We start from the raw sequence: 24,145 nt of genomic DNA, 5'->3' as shown, positions 1-24,145 counted from the left end.
AACCTGCTTGTTTTGTATGTAAAACAACACGTTTTCTGTTTCATTTGCATGTTTAAGCAAAACCTTGTCAAACAATGTACTAAATTACACCAAATTGTTTGCGCAAATAGAAAGGCTGAGATAGTGAGACGAACCGAAAATATTGAAATATTTATTAGGAAAGGCATAATTTAGAAATGGCTTCTGGTCCACACAGGCTCCCACAAAGAACTATAAACAATTACATTAGTGCTATGAAATAATCAATTAGGAGATAAATGCAGGAGGGAAAAAGGCAACAGAAAACCAGTCTCATCTACAATATCTAGAAAACACATTTAAACATATTCTGAAAAATCTACATAAGCCATCCTGGATAGTGTCTCTTTTTATGGTCCTTCGGTAGTAGGCAAAAAGGTTGGAAATTGCAAGGAAATAGGATAAGATTTTTTTTCTTTTCCTTTTATTCTGAACATATCTGAAAAAGCTCTATGCATCTTTGATGTATACTTCTTTTTGGAGGTTGCTTTTAAATACATCACATTAAACTCTTTTAGAAAGAGTAAGTGATAACACAGTTGTAGGCATGCTTATGCGGACATTAAATTCACTATGTCATCAAGTTTTCTTGGGACATTGGTTGGAACAGAATAATGCACAACTTCTAGTTTTCCACATAGTGTGGATAGATAACTTTATTTTTATCTGTTCATTTGTGAATAAAATTTTAAATTCCTGGATGCTATGAGCTAGAAAGTCATAAAAATGACTTAAAAATAAACTAATGTATTCAGGTGGTTTAAAAGATAAAAGAGTCATAAGTGATACTTTAATTAAGAATGTTTATAAAGCCAGTATATTATTCCCAATGAGGACAAAAATAAATAAAAAAACCAAATACCGTATTTGCCGGCGTATAAGACGACTGGGCGTATAAGGCGACCCCCAACATTTCCACTCAAAATATAGAGTTTGTTATATACTCGCCGTATAAGACTACCCCTCTTCCACACACCTTCCACTTTTGCACTTTTTTTTTGACGCACTTTTCTGCTTTGGACAATTTTGAAATGAGCTAATCCAATTTTGAACCAAGAATATGCAAATAGCTATGGAGTTTAGAAATGAGTTTTAAAAATATTTTTCATTGCTTACCATTAAGTGTAAAATATGTTGTAAATAAAATGAGAACACAGGAAACGTTCTCTTCTCAATACAGCTGATCTCTCTCTCTCTCTCTCTCACACACACACTAAAAACCGGACACTGAAAAGGCTGCCAAGGAACAGTATATTCAATGCCTTCTCTTTAATCAAGAAACAAGGAATTCCTTAGAATCTTTTTTTTTCCCCAAGTGGCCCTCTTTAAAAAAAAAATGGAGGTAACACTTTCATTCAAAAAGTCTTCCAGTATCTGGAGTCGCTCAGACATATTGAAGTGAGGCAGGAGAGTAAGTGAAATTTGAAATGATCCAGCTACCGTTTTCTTCCCCTCCCGCCCGAAGGCCATTATCTCCACGTCAAAACGAACGAGGGAGGCAAAGAAGCCAAACACGCTAAAAGGATCTCTTTATTTTCCTACACAAGGTCACACCTACTTTTCCGCATTCAAAGGACAACCTCTCCTCACCACCACCACACACACACACACACCCCAATACCCGCAAACAATGTTCTGGGCATTAATCACCATTGCTACATTAACCTGGTAAATTTATACCCTGCCTCCCCCAGTGTTGCTTTGACGGCAGGATTTCACACAGCGGGCGCTCGCTCGCTCTCTTCTCTGCTCTCCCACCGTTCGACACATGTTGGAAGCACCGTAAAACCTGATAACCCACCCGGGGCTCCCCATCCTTAACCTACAGCCGCCCGCATGCAAAACCTGCGTGCAAAAAGAAAAAAAGAAAAAGAAAATACGCTGCACGTGAGGATCTTCGAATCCTCTCCTCCCCACACCGCTAAGGAAGGAAGAGGGGAAAGGTTGCGCAGCGCGTGGCAGTGACACCCGCCACACACACACACACACACACACACACACACACCCCGCTCCCCCAGCCTCCCTCCCGGCTGCAACTCAAGCTCGAAGTGGGAGTCGGAGTCCTCCCGGCGTATAAGACGACCCCCACTTGGAGGCATGTTTTTCAGGGCAAAAAAGTCGTCTTATACGCCGGCAAATAAAAAAACCAAATAATTCTTTTACACAAAGTATACTTTAGTGAACCTGTCAGTTTGTGTAAGGGAAATTGCCTTACCTGAGATCATTGCTTTTTTTCTTTATGTGGTGTAAAACCAAGCTATCTAACACTGAAATTTGAAGATACATTGTCTGAGGAAAATCTGCAGCAAATGGTGATTAACATTCTTCTGGCTCCTTGCCAGCCCAGTGTGCCTTTTGAAAAGGTAGCTTCAGTTTTTCCTGCATGTAACCTGCCATATTTGTATGGCAGTAGTCTATGTAATAACACCTGAAGTTTCCTCCCAGTTCTTTGGAAATACACTAAATTTCCCTCCTTCATAGGGCTGTGATTCCAGAGCTAAGCAGCTCTGTTGTCATATGTGTATAAAGTGGGCTTGGCAGGGATTGTAGACAGAGTCAGGCAAAGTGTGTTGCATCCCCCTACATTTTAATTTTCATTTCAGATAAGGAATTTTTAGTACCTGTGAACTATATCATGTGTTTCTTTGTTTGCCAGTAGTTATTATTCAACAGCATACAGCTTTAGGAAACACTATAGGAGAAGATAATTTAAACGGTGTAATTACACTTAACTTTTTAGAGGACTATTTTTCTTCCATAGAAATGTTTAACATTTGAAGTTTTGTCGGTTTAGTTTCTGTTTCTCATCACCATGCTATGGGGCTCAGTTTTCCACAGAACTGCTAAATCTGGGGAGCTGTCCAACAGGTCAGGCATAAGGTTAGAATAGCACAAGAGCTGTCCAGCTCAAGAGTTGTAAACTGGGGAGCTGAGAAGAGCCAGGTATAGCATTAGGTAAGTAGCTTCATAGTTAGTGCTGTTACAATTCTGCTTTCTCTTATACAGGTCCCTCATCCACAATAGGTATTGGTTGACACATTTTTTTCATGAGGACAGTTTAGGGGAGAGAAACTCTGTCTTGCTCCCAAAATTATGGAGATTTCTAATCTTAGCTTTAGTTCAATTTACTCTTTCCAAAGATCACTTGTCAAGGCTGAAACCTGTATGTAACCAAATAAATGAAAGAAGAAATCAATGAGCCCAGAGTTATGTTTGCGTATTCACAAATATGTGAAAAAGCACATATTTTAAGTATTTCCACAGTTTGTAGTCATAACTGGATTACTGTAAAAAGGATTATAGAAATGAATGAATGGATGATGATGATGATGATGATGATGATGATGATGATGATGATGATGATGATTTGTTACGGTTGCCCATTCCCCTAGCCTCTGGATGGCTTACAAATTTCAAATACATAATTAAAACAGTTAAAGAGATAAAGTAAAATAGACAGCCCAGACTAAAAGCAGCCATAGCAATAAAAACAACATGAAGCCCCACAAACTCATTAACCCCAGGTCTAGGAAAAGAGCTAGATCGTGAGGGTTTTCTGGAACCCCAGGAAAGGGAATGTTGACAGTGTTTAATTGAGAAGACCTGGAGCACACCAATTTGGCCTGAATGTACTAGGTAGCAGAAACAATTGGAGTTAGGCAGTCCTTCAGATAACCAGGTTCTGTGCTCTGAAGGGCTTAAACATAATGGCCATCACCTTGAATTGTACTCAGAAGCAAACCATTGCAGCTTACATAGCAGCAGCTATACATGGACATAACGAGAAAGGCTTGTTACTGGCCACACTGCTGCATTTTGAACCAATTTTAGGTTCCAGATGGTCTTCAGGGCAACTTAATGTATAGTCCATTGCAATAGTTCTGTCATGAGGTGACCAGGACATGAGTGTCTGTCTGAAGAGCTTCCTAATTGAGAAAGGGGTGCAACTGCAGTACAACATGGACCTGTGCAAAACCCCAATAGCCACAATTCACACCCACTTTTTGAGCAATAGCTGTGAATTCAGGAGGACCCCCAAGTTATATACCAGTTATGAATAGGGAAGTTCAACCCCATCCCAAATAGACATGAAAGCTTCTTCTGAAACTCAGCAAGATCCTTCAGTCACCCGGAATGGGTAACCCTGTCACCTTGTCAGGACAGGTACCATGAGTGAGCTGGAAGGCAGCCAAAGAGTGATCTGTCCATGGCAACAGAAGGATGTTTATGTCCTCCAATACCAAATCATACTCCAACTGCCCTGAGACAAAAAATAGAACTAATATGCAATCTCCAGCATGTGTTGGCTCTCAATTATTTGAGACAAGTCTATATTGCCATGGAGGCAATGAATTTTTGAGACATCCCAGATGCGATGCCACAATGCCACCATCAACCCAGCAACAGTTCAAGTAGATGCTACACAGCAAGGAGGGCAGTACACCAGAAGCAATTGGAAGTATTCCTAAAGGCCCAACTTCATTCAGCAAGAGGTCTCGCTTCTGCTTATCTGGAGCAGGACCTCAACAACTCATGGGTGACAATAGCTATCTTTCCCCCAAGGTATCAGCTGACGTAAAACCTGAAACCAGGAGGGCATATTTCTGAGAGGGGAAGTCTTCTTATCCGGGAGAGTAAAGCTATCATTGATTAACAATTGCTATGGATATTGTCACTAGTATCAGAGACAATAAGTTTCAGTACTAGTTCCGATGGAGCATATCTAACTGGTGATGCTCTCATAAATATCACATTGAGCTATTGTAGGACAGAGTGCCTGGTGGCAGGGACCTTTTGGTATGATAAAGTGCAGCTATTTTTTACATCTTTACAGACAAAGCAACAAAATGAATAGATACTGAGAAAAAGTATGGACAATAAATAAACCTTTATGGTTCTTCAGTGTAAAAACGATATATTCAACTTGGATATGTCAAAATATGCAGGAAAGATAGGAAGAACCATGCAATTAATTCTGTGCACTAAAAGATGCTTGGGGTTTGTAGTTTATCCACAGAAACTTTCTGTCAAGTGGCAAGGTACTTTTGAGATGACTTCAAGAATAATTTGTGAAATGAAACAGTCTTCTATTCCAAAAGGCAGGGAAAAAAAGTCTTGCTGAGCATGTTCAAATGCTGTTTCAGATCCCAGCTGCAGCAAAAGGTTATGAGTGAAGTTCATACTATATTTCGAAATATTTATTAGTTTCTAGTGCTCTCTAAAAATTTCAGTTAAAAGAGAAAATGTTTTATGGAAGAATTCTGCCACATTGTGTCTAGATGCTTATGATTTTTAAAGTAAGTATATTCCTTTCTTTCTCCCAGCGGTAGCTGCCGACAGTTCGCTCAGGTTATTATCTGATGTAGCCCAAGCTGTGAAAGGCCGTGGTACTATAACATGGATAGATTGCGGGTACGTAATATAATACCTTTCATTTTGCCATCTACTGAAAACAGTTTTATCTAAAACTAAAGTTTTGATATTGTTATGTGAATTCCCCAGACTTGCCCCCTAATCTTTGACAATTGTATTCAGCATCATCTTCAGGGATGTCAAAAAATCTGTATTGTGGTTGCCAAAAACAATGAAGGTGACATCACAGTACAAAAAAGTCTTGTATTAGAATGCCATATCTACCATCTTGCCATTATAATCTCTCACCCTCCCCCACTCCCATGCCACAGGTTACATTTACATGTGGATTGTTAGCTTGGGAGAACTTTAAGAGCCACTTTGGATCAGAGCAAGTGGCTAATCAGATATCTATGAGAAGAAATTCAGTGTAGCTTCAAGTTGCTATAAAGATTATTATCATCCATGTTCTAAGCCTGAGACACTTTAACTAGTCTGAACATGAAGGTGTGGGATTGGGATTTACTGCTAAATGCTTCTCTGGGGAACTTCACTACTTTTTGTTATTAAATACCTACATGTAAGTGCTGACTGGGAAGTTTAGAGATTTTGGAGTTCGGCCATCATCAATAGGTGATATCATATTTCTACTTCGACTTAAAATCTTGTAAGACTCTGGTGATGGAAGATCAGTGCTCCAGTGGAGTGCTTAGATCAGCTCAATTAAAGCTCAATCCAGTTAAAGGAGAGCTCAGTACTTTATATCATATGACAAGACTGAATCGGTCCAGGGAGAGTTGAACTTTCCCTGAAGAGCCAGGTATATAGCTTGGATGTTCTTAAAGCAGGAGTACAATTTTGGGAGGTAACAGCTCACATTTAGAATGGTGTGCTGGGGGTTACGGTGAAAATGTAATTTTCATTCAAATTCAATTTGATTTAATTTACAATCCTTTGTCACTCATTGTAACTTGGGAGTGACTGTTGGTTGCATGCAAATCATAAGAGGATTCAGGAGATTAAAGATGAGCCTAGTTCCTGCCACCCTAGTAGTTCAAAACCAGGCAAATGCAAGTAGATAAATAGGTACCACTTTGGTGGGAAGGTAACAGCACTCTGTGACATCATGCAGGGCAGATGACTGTGGAAATGTCTTTGGATAGCACTGGCTCAATGGCTTTGAAACAGAGATGAGCACTGCCCCCTATAGTTGGCAAACACTAGCAGAAAAATATCCTCAGGGACTCCTCCTTTTTAAACCTGAGGATTAAGATTATGTCTGTCTGTATGTCTTTCAAACCCTTAAATTCATCCTTGGAAACTCTTCATGAATCAATTGTTTCCCTAATGTCTGAATCTAGTAGTGTAGCAATCAAGATTTGTTGGGAGTGAGTGAGTGAGTTTCGAATCTCTGAAAAGCTCTTTGTTCCTGGAATATTCTCCCATGTTCAGTGCCACCTAATAACTATTCTGGTCTCACAGACAATGTTGCATTTTAAATACTTTAAATACTTATTTAATTTAATAGTTGTTTTAGTTCTTCTAAGCCTTTTAACTTTTATGCCTGATGGTGCTTTTAATCTTGCTATTTGCATTCTTTTGAGTTGATATGTTAGGTTTTTAAAAATGTTTTATTAGTTAAATTTATGCTATGCATAATAGAAAATAATTTATTTTAAGAGACATTAAATAAATTAAATAAAAATTAACCTTTGTCCAAATGACATTAAATGGGAAGTATTTGGCAGGTACTCTGTGATCCGTGCTCATTGCAGCATTTGATGGTTTATGCCGCTAATCAAATGTCATTGCATGCCCTTCAGCAAAATCACTGTCTTATATTTCTACTTGTAACTTGAGAATCTTCAGAGGAGATGTAGCTGGATCTCAGAACTACTACTATTCTTCAAAAAAAAAATATTAAATGGATTGAGTTTGTTTCTGCTATTGCTGCTTTGCAGGACGTGTCCTAGTAAATAAAAACATCTCTCTCTCTCTCTCTCTCTCTCTCTCTCTCTCTCTCAGAGAGAGTATAAAATATACTCTCTCCCTCTGTGTGTATAAAATATAGAGAAATTTGAGCTAGAACTGGTGATTTCCTATTGGAATATTCCTATTCCCAGAATGCTGTTAGATGGAAAGCTCTGTGCTCAGATTTGTTCATTGTGTCCGTGTGTGCATAATTTCCCACAAGTTGGACTTCTTCATTCTGTCCAAGTTTATCAAGCCTGTTGCAGACTATAGAAACTTCTGGATTGGCTCCCCGCCCCACACACACACACACACACACACACACACACACACACACACACACACACACACACACACACACAATTGCTTCAGAGAGATTTCTTCCATTGTAAGTGCACCCTGTAACTCCACGGTAGATTACACAGAAGTTTGGGAGAAAGGGTATTTTTGTGAAAGCTTGACTTGTTTGACAAATATTGACAAGAAGCAGTTTGTTTGGCAGCTGTGTTCTCTGCAGCTCATAATTTTATTTTTATTTTTTTGGTCTTTTCATATTATGGTATTGAACAAGATTTCTGAAAGAAAGAAAAAGCCTCTTCTGGATGTGGGTGTTGGCACGGCTGTCAGGCGTGCTGTGCTGGGGCTTCTGCTTTCTGCTCTTCCTGCAGCGATAACAGCTTTGCCTTTTAAGGAATTGGCCATATTTTGTTTCTTACAGTTAATATTCTGTCTTGAGAGGAAGGCAATATTGGGCCTGCTACTTATCAGATTTCATTATTCCGTTTCTTCACTGTTGATCCTAGCATTCTTCAATAATCTATTGTTACATTCCTACCGCTTAGTTATTGTTACTAAACAACAGAAAGCAGTCATTAATTTTGCTTACATGGTGTGTTTTTCGGGTTTTGTTTCTACAAATTTCTCTTTCTGCCCTTTCCCAAAGTAGAATTTCTCTGCCGTTCCTTTCTTAAATTATTTAAGCATGATCAGTGCAGGGCTGCTCAACTAGGTGGCAACACTTAACGAACTGACTAATCTTAAAAAAAAAAAAAAGTGAAGTTAGGCCTGGCCGGGAGAAAAGTAAGAAAGCCGGTTATAAGCTCTATTGGGAAGTTAAAAAGAAAATCTCAAATGATGCCGGTGATAAACCTTTTCAATATTTCCAAAAGCTTACAGTAGGGTGGCCTTGAAGTGACTAGGAACCTACTTCAGTTCTGCAGACTCTTTAATTCATGACCAACTATTTGAATTTTATCCACAAATTTTATCCATGCAAGAGCCGTGGTGCACAGAGGTTAGAATGCAGTATAGCAGGTTAACTCACTGCTCACTCCTGGAGTTTGTTCCTGACCTGCGTCAAGGTTGCTTCAGCCTTCCATCCTTCCAAGATAGGTAAAATGAGGACCCAGATTTTGGGGGGCAATATGCTGATTCTGTAAACCGGTTAGAGAGGGCTGTAAAGCACTGTGAAGCAGTATATAGGTCTAAGTACTATTGCTATTGCTATCCACTCTTGGCCACTTTTCCTTCATTGTTTCCTTCAGAATGTTTTCAGTTCTAGCAACATAAGAACTGGGACAAAAAGCTTTGATAAACTGCACTCCAGTTATACAGTATGCCTCTTTGGTGGGAAGGAAACCTCAGCGCATAGCCATGCTGGCTGGCCACATGACCACAGAAATGTCTTTGGATAATGTTAGCTGTCTCAGCTAAGAAATGGAGATGGATACAGCCCCCTGTTACAGTCGGACATGACTGGAAAGGGGACACCTTTACCTTTATCTTTTCTCCAATTGTATATTTGCTGTTCAAGAAGTAATAGAAGCAATCATTACAAGCAGATGTTTGTCCTTTTGATTTTCAGCAAAAAAATGTTTTATGGCAAATGTACGTTATTTCTGTTTATTTCTCCTAAATAAACAGTTGGAAAATAAAAGTCTTGACATGTTATGCTTGACTTGGAGCACAGGCAGTGAGAAAACACTGTAAACGTGATTGATGAACCAATAATCAATGTCTTCTGTCACAAAGAGAATGAGGTTATCTCCTCTTGGAAATTACATGATAAGTGCTTTCTGAAAAGTCTTTTGCTTGACTTTGAGTGAATAGATTTGCCCAGATCTAGATTTGGGAGATAAACTGAGACTGTGGCTAATTTCATTTATTTATTTTTTGCATCTAGGACGTCATAGGATAACTCTGAAAAAGATACCATTTTTTCTGGAGTAGGGAATGGATCTATTTGTAAAAACAGTTCAAATGGTCCTCACTTAATGACCATTCTTCAAAGTTATAATGGCACTTGAATGGTATTTATAACTGGGCCTTATACTTACGATGATTGCAGAAAACCTCACAGTCACATGATAATCCAGGCAACTGTCCCACAGTGACGATGTTGCAACATCCCATGGTCATGTGATCGCCATTTGGGACCTTCACATTGTGACTCCAATGAGCAAAGTTAGTGGGGAAGCTAGCAGGAGGTCACAAATGGCAATCACATGACATCAAGCTTACCAATAGCATTTAATTTGTGTATAGGTAGTCCTCAACCTACAACCACAATTTAGTCCAAAACTTATGTTGTTAAGTGAGAAATTTGTTAAGTGAGTTTTGTCCCGTTTTACGACCTTTCTTTCCAATTTGTTTAGTGAATCACTGCAGTTACTAAATTAATAACATGGTTGTTAAGTGAATCTGGTTTCCCATTGACTTTGCTCGTCAGATGATCGCAAAAATGGATCTCATGGCCCTGGGACACTGCATCCATCATAAATATGAACCAGTTGTCAAGTATCCAAATCTTGGTCACGTGACTATGGGGATGCTGCAACAGTCATAAATGTGAAAAATGGTTGTAAGTCACTTTTTTCAGTGACATAATTTTATTCACTAAACAACTGTTGTACAGTTGTGCTCGTAAGTTTACATACTCTGGCAGAATTTATGATTTTTGGCCATTTTTCAGAGAATATGAATGATAATACAGAACCTTTTCTTTCACTCATGGTTAGTGGTTGGTTTAAGCCATTTATTATCAATCAACTGTGTTTACTCTTTTTAAATCACAATGACAATAGAAACTTACCCAAATGACCCTGATTAAAAGTTTACATACCCCAGTTCTTAATACGGTGCATTGCCCCCTTTAACATCAGTGACAGCTTGAAGTCTTTTGTGGTATGTGTGGATGAGGCTCTTTATCTTCTCAGATGGTAAAGCTGCCCATTCTTCCTGACAAAAAGCCTCCAGTACCTGTAAATTATTGGTCTTTTTTTTGTTTTTTGCATGAACTGCACATTTGAGATCTCCCCAGAGTGGCTCAATGATATTGAGGCCACTCCAGAACCTTCATTTTATTCTGCTGTAGCCAATGACAAGTCGACTTGGCCTTGTGTTTAGGATCATTGTCATGTTGGAATGTCCAAGTTTGTCCCATGCCCAGCTTCCGGATTGATGAATGCAAATTTTCCTCCAGTATCTTTTGATAACATACTGCATTCATTTTGCCATCAATTCTGACCAAATTTCCTGTGCCTTTGTAGCTCACACATCCCCAAAACATCAGCGATTCACCTCCGTGTTTCACAGTAGAAATGGTGTACTTTTCATCATAGGCCTCTCCAAATGTAGCGTTTATAGTTGCAGCCAAAAAGCTCATTTTGGTCTCATCACTCCAAATGACTTTGTGCCAGAAGTTTTGAGGCTTGTCTCTGTGCTGTTTGGCGTATTGTAAGTGGGATACTTTGTGGCATTTGCGTAGTAATGGCTTTGTTCTGGCGACTCGACCATGCAGCCCATCTTTCTTCCAGTGCCTCCTTATTTGCATCTTGAAACAGCCACACCACTTATTTTCAGAGAGTCCTGTATTTCACCTGAAGTTATTTGTGGGTTTTTCTTTGCATCCCGAACAATTTTCCTGGCAGTTGAGGCTGAAATTTTAGTTGGTCTACTTGACCGTGGTTTGGTTTCAACAGAACCCCTCATTTTCTCCACAAACTTCAAGTGTACCAATAAAGAAGAATATTTGTAGCTCAAGGTTGAAATGAAGGGTCCTTGGTGCTCTCTGAGGTTGGTTGTTTTCATTTCCCAAACTAGGTAACTTCATCAGTGTTAGGCTACCACTAATGATGTTATCTAGTTTGGGTAATGAAATGTCTACAAGAAAACAAGAAGTTTAGAGAGCACCAAGAATTCCAAATTTCAATGGTGTCAATACTTTGTATGTTCCGCTTCTTGCCAAGTTTGGAGATCCTTGGGCTAAAGTTATGGCCTATTTGGGAAGCTATCTTTCTATCCCTAAGGAAAGTGAAGACATTTACAATAAATAAATAAATAAAAATAAAAAACATCCAAACTAACCATTCATGACCTTGTTTGTACAGCCTAGAGAAATGTTTTGAATGTTAGGATGGCAGATCATCCAGATTACAAAACCCTCCTGCGTGCAAGACTTTTAATGTCAAGTGCCCAAGGGCACTTAGCATTGGTTGAGCAATATGCTCTCATGCGTAAAAGTGAAGTCCATGGCAGTGCAGTGAAGTGGGGCTTCTTTCAACAGTGTTGCCCTTCCTTCCTTCCTTCCACTAGGGAGAGATTAGGAAGGGGCTGTTGCTTCCTCTATGTTTTGCCATCTTTTTGATTTCAAGCAGGCTCGATAATGAACTTGATCTCTCTCTTTCTGGTTCTGTTTTTTTTCACAGCAAGCGGCTGTCAGCACTTCTAGAAAAAGCAATAAAATAGAAGCCTCATAAAGTGTAGCCAGTGTTACTGGATGGTGATCTGACTTTTCATCCCTTCCCCAATTTGGTAATACTAAAATAGCATGGCATTATTAAGTTCATTTGAGGTAAAATTATCTGCCCCCCCCCCCCCGAGGAATGTCAAAGGAACGCATGTTTAAAAGTGGCCGGTTTCCTCCTTTCCCTTCTCCACAATGCCAGAGGGAGAATTTTGCATAATTAAGACAAAATAGGTTCCATTTAAAAAAGAAAGACCCACAACTGATGTGCCAGATATGCTTTCATTTTATTGCAGTTTCCTCATATTTTAATTAGAGAACGCTTGTCCAGGGATCTGATGTAGAATGATTAGCAGAACAGATGTTGGCATTTTAATAACTTCTGGTGAGATTCAAGATATCTACTGTTTGTAGTCTTTCAATTTTGGGAAAGATGGGTATATTTTGCTTGAAATTGACAAGATCTTAATGCATCAAATTAATATTATGAGCCAAAGGCTAAATATTAGGGCTGGCAATATAATTACTGTAATGATTGCAGTTCCATAAATTTTTATGCACTTTATGCTCAGTACGTATATGTAGGTAATAAAGGACCAAAATGACCCAGATGTTGTGTCGTAATTATTGAAAGCTTTCCTTCTATATGATCCCAGTTAGCAAAAATCCATAAAACCAAGCAAGAAAACCTGTTAAATCTATTCAAATCAATCTGTTCCTATCTTCATTTGGACTTCTTTCCAATTTATGGAAAGTTTTTGTTTTATTTCTTATGTTTTGGCATTATTGTAATGCTTTTGTTTTGGGAAACTTGTTTTAGTGAGACCTCCATTATAAAGGTTGTATACAAAAGATATTCTACAAACAGCTGAAAGGTTTCTAAATCATGCTGTTACAATGCATGTTTTGCTTCCCAGCCATTGAAGATGGTAAAGGCCGTTTTATCTGAATGAAACTTTTTTTTTTTCTGATTACTCTGAAACTTGTTTGTTCATTGTACAAGTAGTCCTCGAGTGAAAACCATAATTGAGCCTGGAGTTCTGTTGCAAGTCATGGCAGCCATTAAACAGGTCACCACATGACCACACCCAATGTTATCATTTTTGCAGTGAACGTTAAATGAACACCATGATCTTTAAATGAACCTATTTTCACCAATGACTGGAAACCAGAAGTAAATGCCAAAAACAGCAAAAAAAAAAAACCCATCAAAAATTGAAATGACATAATTGCGGGACACTGCTAACAGATCTGGCTTCTGAAGTCTGTTTTTCTTTGCATTTTATACAGAACATTTATCTGTCCTTCAAGAAGTTTCTAGGGACAAGTTTGCTGACAGAAATAGTACATTCTTTTTAACTTCATCAGCACAGTTAGATAGCAAAAAACATTATTAAATCACTTACCCAAACCAGGTAAAACACACAGCACAATAACATGTAACTGATTTGATTTCCCCAACCAGGCAGAGATGGTAAAGCATTTAACCTAGTGACAGAGAAGGCCCTATGATGATACCACCATTTTTTTATTTTATGGCAGTCTAACTCCGCCCTTGGGTTTCCTGCATATCTTACATATAAATACTAATGAGGCCCAGCCATTCTGAGCTTCAAAGCCCTAAAAATTTCAGCCAGATGCTGCTGCCTGTGAATTATAATTAACCACTTTCAGATTCATACAAAATTGAACTGGTAAGTTGTAACTTGTGCTGGTTATGGATAGGACTGATTTTAAAAAGTGAAAAAGTATTTGCTCCTCTTTGTACTACTTATTTGAAACCGTGGAAGACATGGTTTAGGACCAATGAAGAAATCAGAGATTTTTTAAAAAATTAAGGTTCTGTTTGCAGAAAAAAATTCTTCCCAAATTGCTTAATTAAGGAAATGTTCCCTTAGTAATGTCAAAAAAAGATAATTCATTGAGGAAGAATACTTAAACTCAATCTGATAATATACCGTTTCCCTGAAAATATGACCTACCCTGAAAGTAAGTCCTAGCTTGATTTTTACATGTGAGCCCAATATAAGTCCTACCCCCCCTCAAAAAATAAGCCCTAATTAAGATCCTAGCCACTCCAGAGTGCACAGGTAAAAATTAAGCTAGGGTGGGGATGGGGGGGTTAGAGCTGCCCTACTGTTTATCTTTGGACAGTTGTAGCTAGGTCCCACACACCTCAACACCTGCCTTGCTGGCCCATTTTTTCTGCAGCCGGCAAGGCTGGCAAGGCTTTCCTGAAGGCCTCTGTAGCTGATAACAAAGCTCTGGATTGATCCGGAGCTCTGTTATAGGCTGCAGAGGCCTTCAGGAAAGCCTTGCCAGCCATAGTAGTAGTTCCTGAAGGCCTCTGACAGTGAAAAGGAGGGCAGGGGTGACACGTGCAAGTGAGGTTAGTCAATGGATGACATCCCCTGAGAATAAAACTGGTGCTTTTTTTGGTGGCCAAAAAAAATCAGACAGGGTCTTATTTTTGGAGAAACATAGTAGAATGGAGCAAAATATTTTAACAACGGATGCATTAAGAGATATTTGTGAACAGTGGACTTAGAGGCTAGTTGTAAAGATCCCTGCTATAATTGATAGACTAAGTGATGCTATGGAAGAGAAACAAGTTTTGCTGGACAAGACTGAAGTTGATTCAAATATGCACTTAAAAATGACATGCTAGGATAATTCTATGTAAAAAGATAAAATATTAAATATTCAGATTAAATTGACTTAAATTTACAGTCAGAATTGGGTTTCCTCAGTTTAAAATCCAATGTTCCATGTCCTGCACTCTTGAACGAGAGAGAAACATGAGAAGGGAGGTCTTTTAGGCATTTGAAGGGTGCTACCATATCTCCCATTCTGCTTGTGTTTTTCAAAGTTAAATATATCTAGCTCATTGAATCTCTTCAGAGAGATTATGAAGACCTAGTTTCTAGTGTTGGAAGAAAAATCTGGTCTGGTTCCAAGCCAAGAGAAAGGCGCTGGAAATAAAATGGAGGCTGACTGGCTACAAAGAAAGAAGTTTTATTTGGATTCCAGAAACTTTGTTGACAATAGCATGTTTCTGGGGTGGCTGACCCCTTGGTTTAGGAATGGATGAATTTTTATAGGGTTCTGAGATGCTGCAGGGGATTGTGCAATGTAGTGAGCCTTGTGCCTCTTTTCCAATTCCTTGAATCCAGGGGTGGGATTCAAATTTCTTAACAACCGGTTCTGTGGGTGTGGCCTAATTTGTGGGTGTGACTTGGTCATGTGATTGTCTGGGCGTGACTTACTGACTGGGCATGGCTTGGTGGTCATGTGTCTGGCTGGGCATGGCTTGTATGTATATATTATACATATTTATGTAAATATTGAATTTTTTATAAAAAAGAGCAACTTTTACCCAAAATCAGGCAAAGCAAGCAGGCAGATTGAGTTGCTCACAGAATCACAGATTCACTTAGAGATCTGTGTTTCTGCCATCTGCTACCTGAGTCTGCACTGAATAATAGAAGCTTCAGCCTCAGCTCTGCTTTTAGATTAGCTAGAAAGCAAGAAATCCAGCGATTTCCTGCTTTCTAGCTAATCTAAATCTCCCAGCACAGCAGAACAGCTGATGGTCGGGGGGGGGAGGAAAAATAGCAACTTAGCGGGCAAGTTTGATGGTGCACATGCCAGGTAAGGAGTGAGTGGGTGAGGCAGGGCCAGCCAGTGGTGCGATTTGCCGGTTCTCCGGCAGGTAGAATCCCACCCCTGGTGAGAGTGTGTTTTACGCGCATGTAGACCATTTACTAAAAACCTTAGCTGTGCTGCCTGGGCAGCTGACAAGCGCTGAGCAGCATTTGAAAATCCTCTTGTTTCGGACTTCCGGTTTGTTTGTCGTCAGAGCGGAATCCGCGATCATGCACGGTTTTGCCCGAGCTCACTTGCTGGAGGGTCCCGATCGAGACCAGAGCCACCCTGGAGGGGTGGTGAAGAAGGGAGGAATTGCCTGGAAGGTTGAGAGGAGTTGCAACCCCCCTCCTGACAGGAAAACCTCTCCCAAAGGCAAGCTGCAGCAGTGGTCTTAAAATGACCACCACGAAGACGAAGAACACTCTGGGAAACTAAGACTGTGCTGGGGAGAAGAAGCAGCAAGCAACCAGGCAAAAGACATCATTTTTGAGGTACCCTGGTATTAAAAATAAAGGAGGAAAGTGTGTGGAAGAGGTGTCCAAAGAAAGTGAGAAGGAAATTGGATTTTATAAAATTGGCTTGAATCATTGTATTGGATTAATTTGGAGGAGAAAATTTAAAGGAAAATATTTGAACACAACAAAGGTTTAGAAATTAAACTGAATAACTATTGGATTATGGGCACTTAAAGGGCATAATTAAATGCTGAAATTGAGTGTGTTGAAATGAAATGAAATGAAATGAAATAATAGTTAATGATTGAAATTAGCGAATTAAATAAAAGTACTATATTTAACAAAGAAAGTTAAAGTTAAGGAAGGAGTGGACTGTGGAAAAGGCTCAAGATCAACACCCTGATGGTACAGGAAAAACTTCAGTGATCTTTTTTTAAAAAAGTGCTTGGTCTTTCTAAGAAATTGGACTTTGCAACTTAAAAGAAAGTAAAAGAAAATCCATTATAAAAAATAAAAAACCCTGGAAAGTGACATCAGAATACTTCAAAGGGGAAGATACTTGAAAATATTGACATAGAACCACCGGTGATTGTGGGAAACAGTTGGAAAAGGGCCCACTTGAATGAAACAAAGATTCAAGGACACTGATTGCTGAAAATAAACTTAAAAGACACTGACTGAAATAATATATTGGACTTTGGGATTGAATACACCAATTACAGAAGAGGAAAGAAAAAAGGAGAAGATACAATGGAGGAATCATTTGTTGAAATGTGATCGGATTTGCAAGATATAAGGGAAATGATGAAAATTAGACTTGAAATGTGTAATTATTTATTACAGAAACTAGAAATGGTGACCCAGTTTGTAGAAGAACAAAGTAAACCAGAGGGGGAGGAGATTAACAAAGAAGAAGCCAGCTTTGAAGAACAAAGGGACCAACAATTATTTAAACAGGGGGGAAAGGAATTAAAATTAAAAATGTGTGGTCTGTAGTGATAATAAAAGGGAAAATGGTTCGGAAAATGAAAAAAAAAGAGAGGGGAAAAAGCTGAAAAGGGAAGTTCAAAAGAAAAACTGAAGGAGGGAGGGAGAAAAAGTTAATAATTGGAATGAGAAATGGAGAGGAATAAGAATGGGGAAAAAGAGAATTAAAAGAGAGGACCAGAAAATAAAGAAAAACAGGAAGCAAACGAAGATGAAAAGAAACTATATTGTTAAAAGAGCGAGAGACAATGGGTGAAAAAAAAGAGGATAGGAAGGAGGATATTCATATTTGTATAGTTGTGATATATATGAATTAATATTGAAAATAGATAAGTATGTAACTGATGGGATTTTTTTTAGTTTCTTTTTCTCTCTCTTTCCTGTTATTAAAGAATTATTGCTATACTAGACATGGAATTTAATGGAATAAATATGGAATTGGGAATGTATAATAAAAATATATAGTAATTGATGACTAATGATTTTTAAGAAAAGGGGGAAAGATGATGAAATGAGAACTATTATGGAAGGATTAATATCAGTTGCTATACTTAATTGATTAGACTAATATGTTTGTAATGTCTAGATGATTTATAAGGTGGTTGAGAAAATGTAATGAGGAATCTGATAAATATTTACCTACCTACCTACCTATCTGTGTGTGTGTGTGTGTGTGTGTGTGTGTGTGTGTGTGTGTGTGTGTGTTATAGTAAATAGGGAGATGGTATTAAGGTAGATTGAAGGTGGCTGGCTCGAATCAATAATCAGAGGGGACAATTTTGAATTAATAAGCTAAGGATTGATAAAATTGCAAATATGACAGAAAAAGGTAATATGGGAAATGAACATAGAAATGAGATGAGAATTTTAAATAACATTGTAAAATAAGATATGAGAATATTCTAAGGAAAATGAAATAAGTTATAATATGAATTGGAATTGGATAAGTATAATATTTAATACTAATAAGGTTAATGTGATATGAAATTGAGTAAACAAAATGAATAGGTAAATATGGTCATGTTTGTATAGATGTGAAACCTGGAACCATACTGCTTGCCAATTGAGAATTTTTTATTTAAAAAAAATTGAGAAGGAAATTGAATAATTAAATTAGGTATGTTTAACTGATATGGTGGTTGGCATTAGGAGAGATGTATTAACACAGGGATCCCCAACCTTTTCGACGCCGCTGCCCGGTTCCGCGCGTCAGCTGGGCGCCGCGGCCCGGTTCCGGCGTCAGCTGGGCGCCGCCATTTTTTTGACGAAAAATCACTTCGGTGACGCCACCGGAAGTGATTTTTTGTCAAAAATGGCGGCGCCAGCGCTCGAGAGCTTTTTCGGGTAGAAATGGCTTTCTACCCGGAAAAGCTCACGAGCGCTGGCGCCGCCATCTTTTTGATTTAAAAATTGCTTTTTTACCAAAAAGATGGCGGCGCCAGCAACCAGCGGCCCGGTAAGGCTTGTTCCGCGGCCCGGTACTGGTCCGCGGACCGGCGGTTGGGGACCCCTGTATTAACAGAGGGATACAATCAAGATCAAGGGAAGTACTAATACCACTCTATAAATCCTTAGTAAGACCACACCTAGAGTACTGCATCCAGTTTTGCTCACCACATTATAAAAAAGATGTTGAGACTCTAGAAAAAGTACAGAGAAGAGCAACCGAGATGATTAGGGGACTGGAGGCTAAAACATACAATGAATGGTTGGAGTAACTGGGCTTGGCTAGTCTAGTAAAGAGAAGGACCAGGGGAGACATGATAGAGGTCTTCCAATATTTGAGGGGCTGCCACAGGGAGGAAAGGGGTCAAGCTATTTTCTAAAGCACCTGTAGGCCAGACTAGGAAGAATGGATGGAAACTGAACAAGGAGAGATTTAACCTGGAAATAAGGAGAAACTTTCTGACAGTGAGAACAATCAACCAATGGAACAGCTTGCCCTCAGAAGTTGTGGGAGCGCCATCACTTGAGACTTTCAAGAAGAGATTGGACTGCCATTTGTCAGAAATGGTGTAGGGTCTCCCGCCTGGGGGGGTTGGACTAGATGACCTACAAGGTCCCTTCCAACTCTGATTATCTGTTAAGCTGTTAAGAGAGTATTGAAATGTTAAAAATAAGCAAAGAAGGGTTTTGATTTAATGTGAACATGGGTAATAAGAGATATGATTGGTATTATTAGGCTTGCCTATATTAAAATGTATGATATATTGATGCCACACAATTAATGTATTGATGTGTATGTATAGAATGAAATTAAAAAAAATATTATAAAAAGAAAAAAGAAAATCCTCTTCTTTCCTGCTTTTTCAACCTCAGCTGTGCTGCGCAAAGCAGCTGAGGTTGAAAATGCAGGAAATAAAGGACAGCCAAGAGCCCGGGCGGGAGGCTGGGCCAAACAGAGCAGCAGACACTGAACCGGTTCGATGTCCTGTTCTTCAGAGCTACCGGTTCTATAGAACTGGGCCGAACCGGTAGCATCCCACCCTGCCTGAATCATTCTTAAAAATATTGTAGCCAGAACTGGCCACAGTGCTCAAGGTGCGAACAATGACTTCCCATGGGTTAGATATTGTATTTTTTATTCATGCAATCTAAAATTAAATTTGCCGTTTTGCAGCCATTTTACACTTTACAGATAGTCCTTGACTTATGATTGGTCACTTAACAACTGTTTGAACTTACGATAGACTTCCCAAGGGTACTTACACCCCAGTTCTGACAATTATGCCCCAATTGAACACCTTTTGGGTGCTTGGCAATTGGCCCACATTAATGGCTATTTGTAGCATCCTGTGGTCATGTGATAGCATTCTACAGCTTTTACTTCCAGTTTTTAGTAAAACCAGCCCGCAGCAAAAATGGGTTTGTTTAATGACTAATTTGATCCATCACAAAAAAGTTCATAAAATCAGATCAGTTGTGTGGGTGTCCTGCTTTACGTTCATCAGAATTTACAGTCATAATACATAATTAAAAGAGTGTTTTAACAATGAAAGGACACATAAGTCAGATGGGTTAGATTAAAAGACGTACAACGTCCCTTCCAATTTTGTATTCTGTATTCTGGGCATGCCCTATTATATTTTTAAGTTGAATATTCCTGTAGACTTATATTCAATTCATAATCAATATTATTCCAAGATCTTTTTCACCAGTATGATTACCAGCTAATACTAGTATCTAGTCAGATATCATCCATTTTATACTTTTCATTTTTGTTGTTGTTTTCTTACTGAAGGATTTTATACCTGTCTCTGTTAAATTCTACTTTATGACTTTCAGTCTACTTAATTTATCAAGATCACCCCACCAAAACTGGTGGGGAAATCTACTGCATATAAATAGGCAGCAAATCTTACAGTCACTCACACTAATAATGTTGTTACCTAGTTGGATAATGAAATATCTGCAAGCAAACAGCCAAGCTCGGAGAACACCAAGAACTCCATAGTTAAATCCTTAGTTACATATTATCTTCTTTTGGAACTGTCAAAATCATTTTGAATTTTATTTCTTGTAGGGTATTAGCCAATCTTACCTAATTTTATGTCATCCTCAAATTTGATAATCATCCCACCACCTCTTCATTCAAACCATCAATGAAAATATTACAGTAGAAATCCCAAGGCTGATACTATACCCATTTGACACCTTTGTCCAATTTGTTGGGGAGCCATTGATGAGCACTTTAAGAATAGTTTTCCAGTTACTTATGGATCTAATTATCATGCTGTTCAGCCCACAGTTAGCTAGGTTGTTAAGCAGTGTGTGATGAGGTGCAAAGACTTCACTGAAATCAAGTTAGAGCATGGCTATTGAATTTCACAATCTATTAAAAAGTGAGATATAATTAGTCTGGTAAGGTTTGCTCTTGACAAATTCATTCTGATATTTAGTAATTACCTCATTTTCCCCCCAAGATGCTTAGAGAATGATCTTTATCATCTGCTCTAGAAAATTCCAAAGTATTACTGTCAGATTAAAAGGTCTATTGTTTAATGAGACTTTTGTTTCTCTTTTTCTGTTTTTCAGTCATGTGGTATTTCATGTCTTCAAGGTCTGTCAAAAGTATAAGGGTTCAGACAGTAAGGCCCTGTTAATAGCATCCCTCATTAACCTTGGTTCATTCTGACCTTTTGTTTTCCTGACACTAGCTCTGTAATCATGGATTACCTGTCTACTCTTCCATTGTAGCTTCCTGTTCTTTTTTTTCAGCCTTGAAAGTTGAGGAACCTTAACTCTCAAAAAAAGAACTGACTATTTGAAATGGTTTCAGTCCTGGAGTACAATAAACATTCTTTAATTGCCAGGCATGGCCTTTTGCGTTTCTGCAATGTACTCTCACTTGCTTACTATGCTCACTGAAGTACACTTGTTTGGCATGTCAGTTCATAATTTACTGCCATTTTAGTTAAGCCAGAGTTCAGTGTTGGAATTTACGAGGGTTCATAAATGATAGTTTTAATGCTGAATTTATAAATGAGAAAAGCAGGATTATTTTTTTTAAAAAAAATACTAATTCAGTAGTTTACCCTGAAAGATGTGTCACTTTAATGGTAAGAGCATAAAGTTTTTCAGAGAAGGGGTTTAATATTATTTTCATAAGTGAAGCTGATTTATCTGAGGGGCCTGCTTGAGTTTAATTTTACTTTAAAAAAAAGTATTCCAATTGTTTGTTCTTACCCTGCCTCCATTCATTTGTCTTAAAATAAAATACAAATATCTCTTATTAAAATAGGTAGAGTTTAATATAGTGATGTATACATTAAGGGTTTTTTATTCCGCCTTTATTATTTTTGTAAATAACTCAAGATGGTGAACATATCTGGTACTCCTTCCTCCTCCTCCTCCAATATCCTCCACAACAACAACAACCCTGTGAGGTGGCTGAGAGATAGTGACTATCCAAGTTTACCCAGATGGTGTTTGTGTCTAAGGAAGAACTAAAGCTCAGACTCCTGGTTTCAAGCCAGGTGCCTTAGCTGCTAGACCAAACAGTGACTTGATTTCAGTGAGAAATTTCACCACATCTTCTCTTCTCTTGTTCCTATTTCTGAAATACAGGAATGCAAGATAATAGAATTTCATAAATATACAAAACTGGGAAAAATAAGAAATGTTGCAAAACAAAATGTAGTTATTTCTTTTTTGTGTATTTAGACTTTACTATAGATTAAGCAAAGAAAGAAAAGGTCACATCTCCATAATTTTTCTTGTCCCCTCACCTGTATAATCTTTTGTCTATCAACATTTCTCCTTCAAATCATTTTTACATGTGTCACCACATTGAGATCCAAAGCTTGGCAGCATGGAGATGACTCATGGATTTCAGACCGCTTTTTCTTCCTATTCCTCATAGAGTCTTTTTATTTACGGGTTGGGTCTTGGGTTAAGAAGCAGGTCTAGATTTTATCAATATGTGTTAAAAGCAGAAGCTGGTGAGATGTGAATCCACAATTTTCAGGTCAATGTCTCCAGCTTTCAAAGCTGAGAGAAGAACAGTGAGAGGTCCATTGACTCAAAAGAGTGGGAGGAAAAGGTCTAAACACTGGGGTTTTCTTTCTTACACACATGCATGCAGACACAGACACAGACATATACAGAGAGAGAGAGAGAGAGAGAGAGAGAGAGAGAGAGAGAGAGAGAGAGAGAATGTGTATGTGTGTGTATATATTTCTGTGTTTTACAGAAGACAGGTCGTGTGTGTGTGTGTGTGTGTGTGTGTGTGTGTGTGTGTGTGTGACTTATTTTTTTGTCTGCAGTAAAGCAGCCGACCTAGCAGTATTGAGCTGTATGGTTACTGCTGCTTCTGAATGTGAATTTGAGTTTCTGAATACTTTATTGCCAAGCTTTTTGAAGTCTAACAACATGGAAGCAAGAGACCATTATTATATTGAGGACGCTCATTGCTCTTTGGCGACGAAAAGCCTTGCAAGCTGTCCTGGCAGTTCCTGAGTGTCATTCCCTCTCTCACCCCTCCTCCTTTTAAATTAACGTTGTCTCAAGGGATTGCAACCGTCCTGAAATAATTTGCCTATAAGGCTCCATATAAATATGATTTATTACTACTTCCATTAGTGGCAGCTGCCATTGTACAATGAGGAAGCAATCATAAGCACACCAAAGTCGTCTCTGCAGCTAGAGCAGGAACTGATATATTTTTAATGTTGCTAGCACAATTCTGTAGCTTCTGTTTAATACATGTCCTCCAACTAGAGGGGTTGTAAGAATGTAGAAGATGATAATGTCAGTCTTTCCAAAGAACTTGTTCGGACAGATTATTTTAAGATTAAGAGAAAATTTTACAATGGTCTCTTATTTAAGGCAGTAGTCTCTAAATGTGCTTCCAAGCATCGCAGAACCAGCCTCTGCTAGCTTATTAAACAGGTATTGAACTGCAGTAAAGGGTTGTACTTGAATGAGCTGTATGGTGTGCTTTGTATTCTCTTTTGCAGAGCCAAATAAATGGGTTTAATCAACAAAAACTGCTACTTAAATTCCCAGTGAAATTGCCAGTTACTGGATAGTGGAATAATGAATGTTGAGTTAACTGCTGTTGATCTCCTCCTCCTCCTCCTCCTCCTCCTCCTCCTCCTCCTCCTCCTCCTCCTCCTCCTCCTCAGCTGGAAAACAACTACAACAAAGGCTTGGTGTGGTGCTGCTTCAAGGACTTCCTAAGGCTTTCTGGGCATGCTCAGAAGTTTCTTCTTCCAGGATAAGAGGCAAAGCACTTCCAGATATGTGAAGAGCTTGAGAAGTCCTCAGAATAGCTATAGTATGTTGAATCTTTATGTAGCTGCTTCATGGCTTCAAGTGGTAAGGAAAGGCCTTGTCAGATAATGTACATCACATCATAGTTATGGCCTCAAGAGTACAGAGTGAGAGTATCAGGCCCCACTCAGTTGGGCATGACCAAGGAAACAAGAGCTGCACTAACTTCAGTAAAGTATGTTTAATGACTTTAATG

At 38.6% G+C, this 24,145-nt stretch overlaps 1 protein-coding gene across 2 annotated transcripts in view; it reads left to right on the top strand.

The window, feature by feature from the left end:
- PDIA5 (protein disulfide isomerase family A member 5) overlaps positions 1-24,145 on the top strand; it is a 251,595-nt gene that overhangs the window by 85,943 nt on the left and 141,507 nt on the right. For both annotated transcript variants that reach the window (XM_087950217.1, XM_087950218.1), the window contains exon 3: positions 5,343-5,430. In XM_087950217.1, the coding sequence (XP_087806343.1) occupies positions 5,343-5,430 (88 nt within the window). The remainder of the gene's footprint in view (positions 1-5,342; positions 5,431-24,145) is intronic.

This window comes from Notechis scutatus, chromosome 1 (genome assembly GCF_049901735.1).
Source record: "Notechis scutatus isolate UNSWTSFEM ecotype Mainland chromosome 1, rNotScu1.2, whole genome shotgun sequence".
NCBI lineage: Eukaryota > Metazoa > Chordata > Lepidosauria > Squamata > Elapidae > Notechis > Notechis scutatus.
This window is presented reverse-complemented; position numbering and strand designations above follow the sequence as displayed.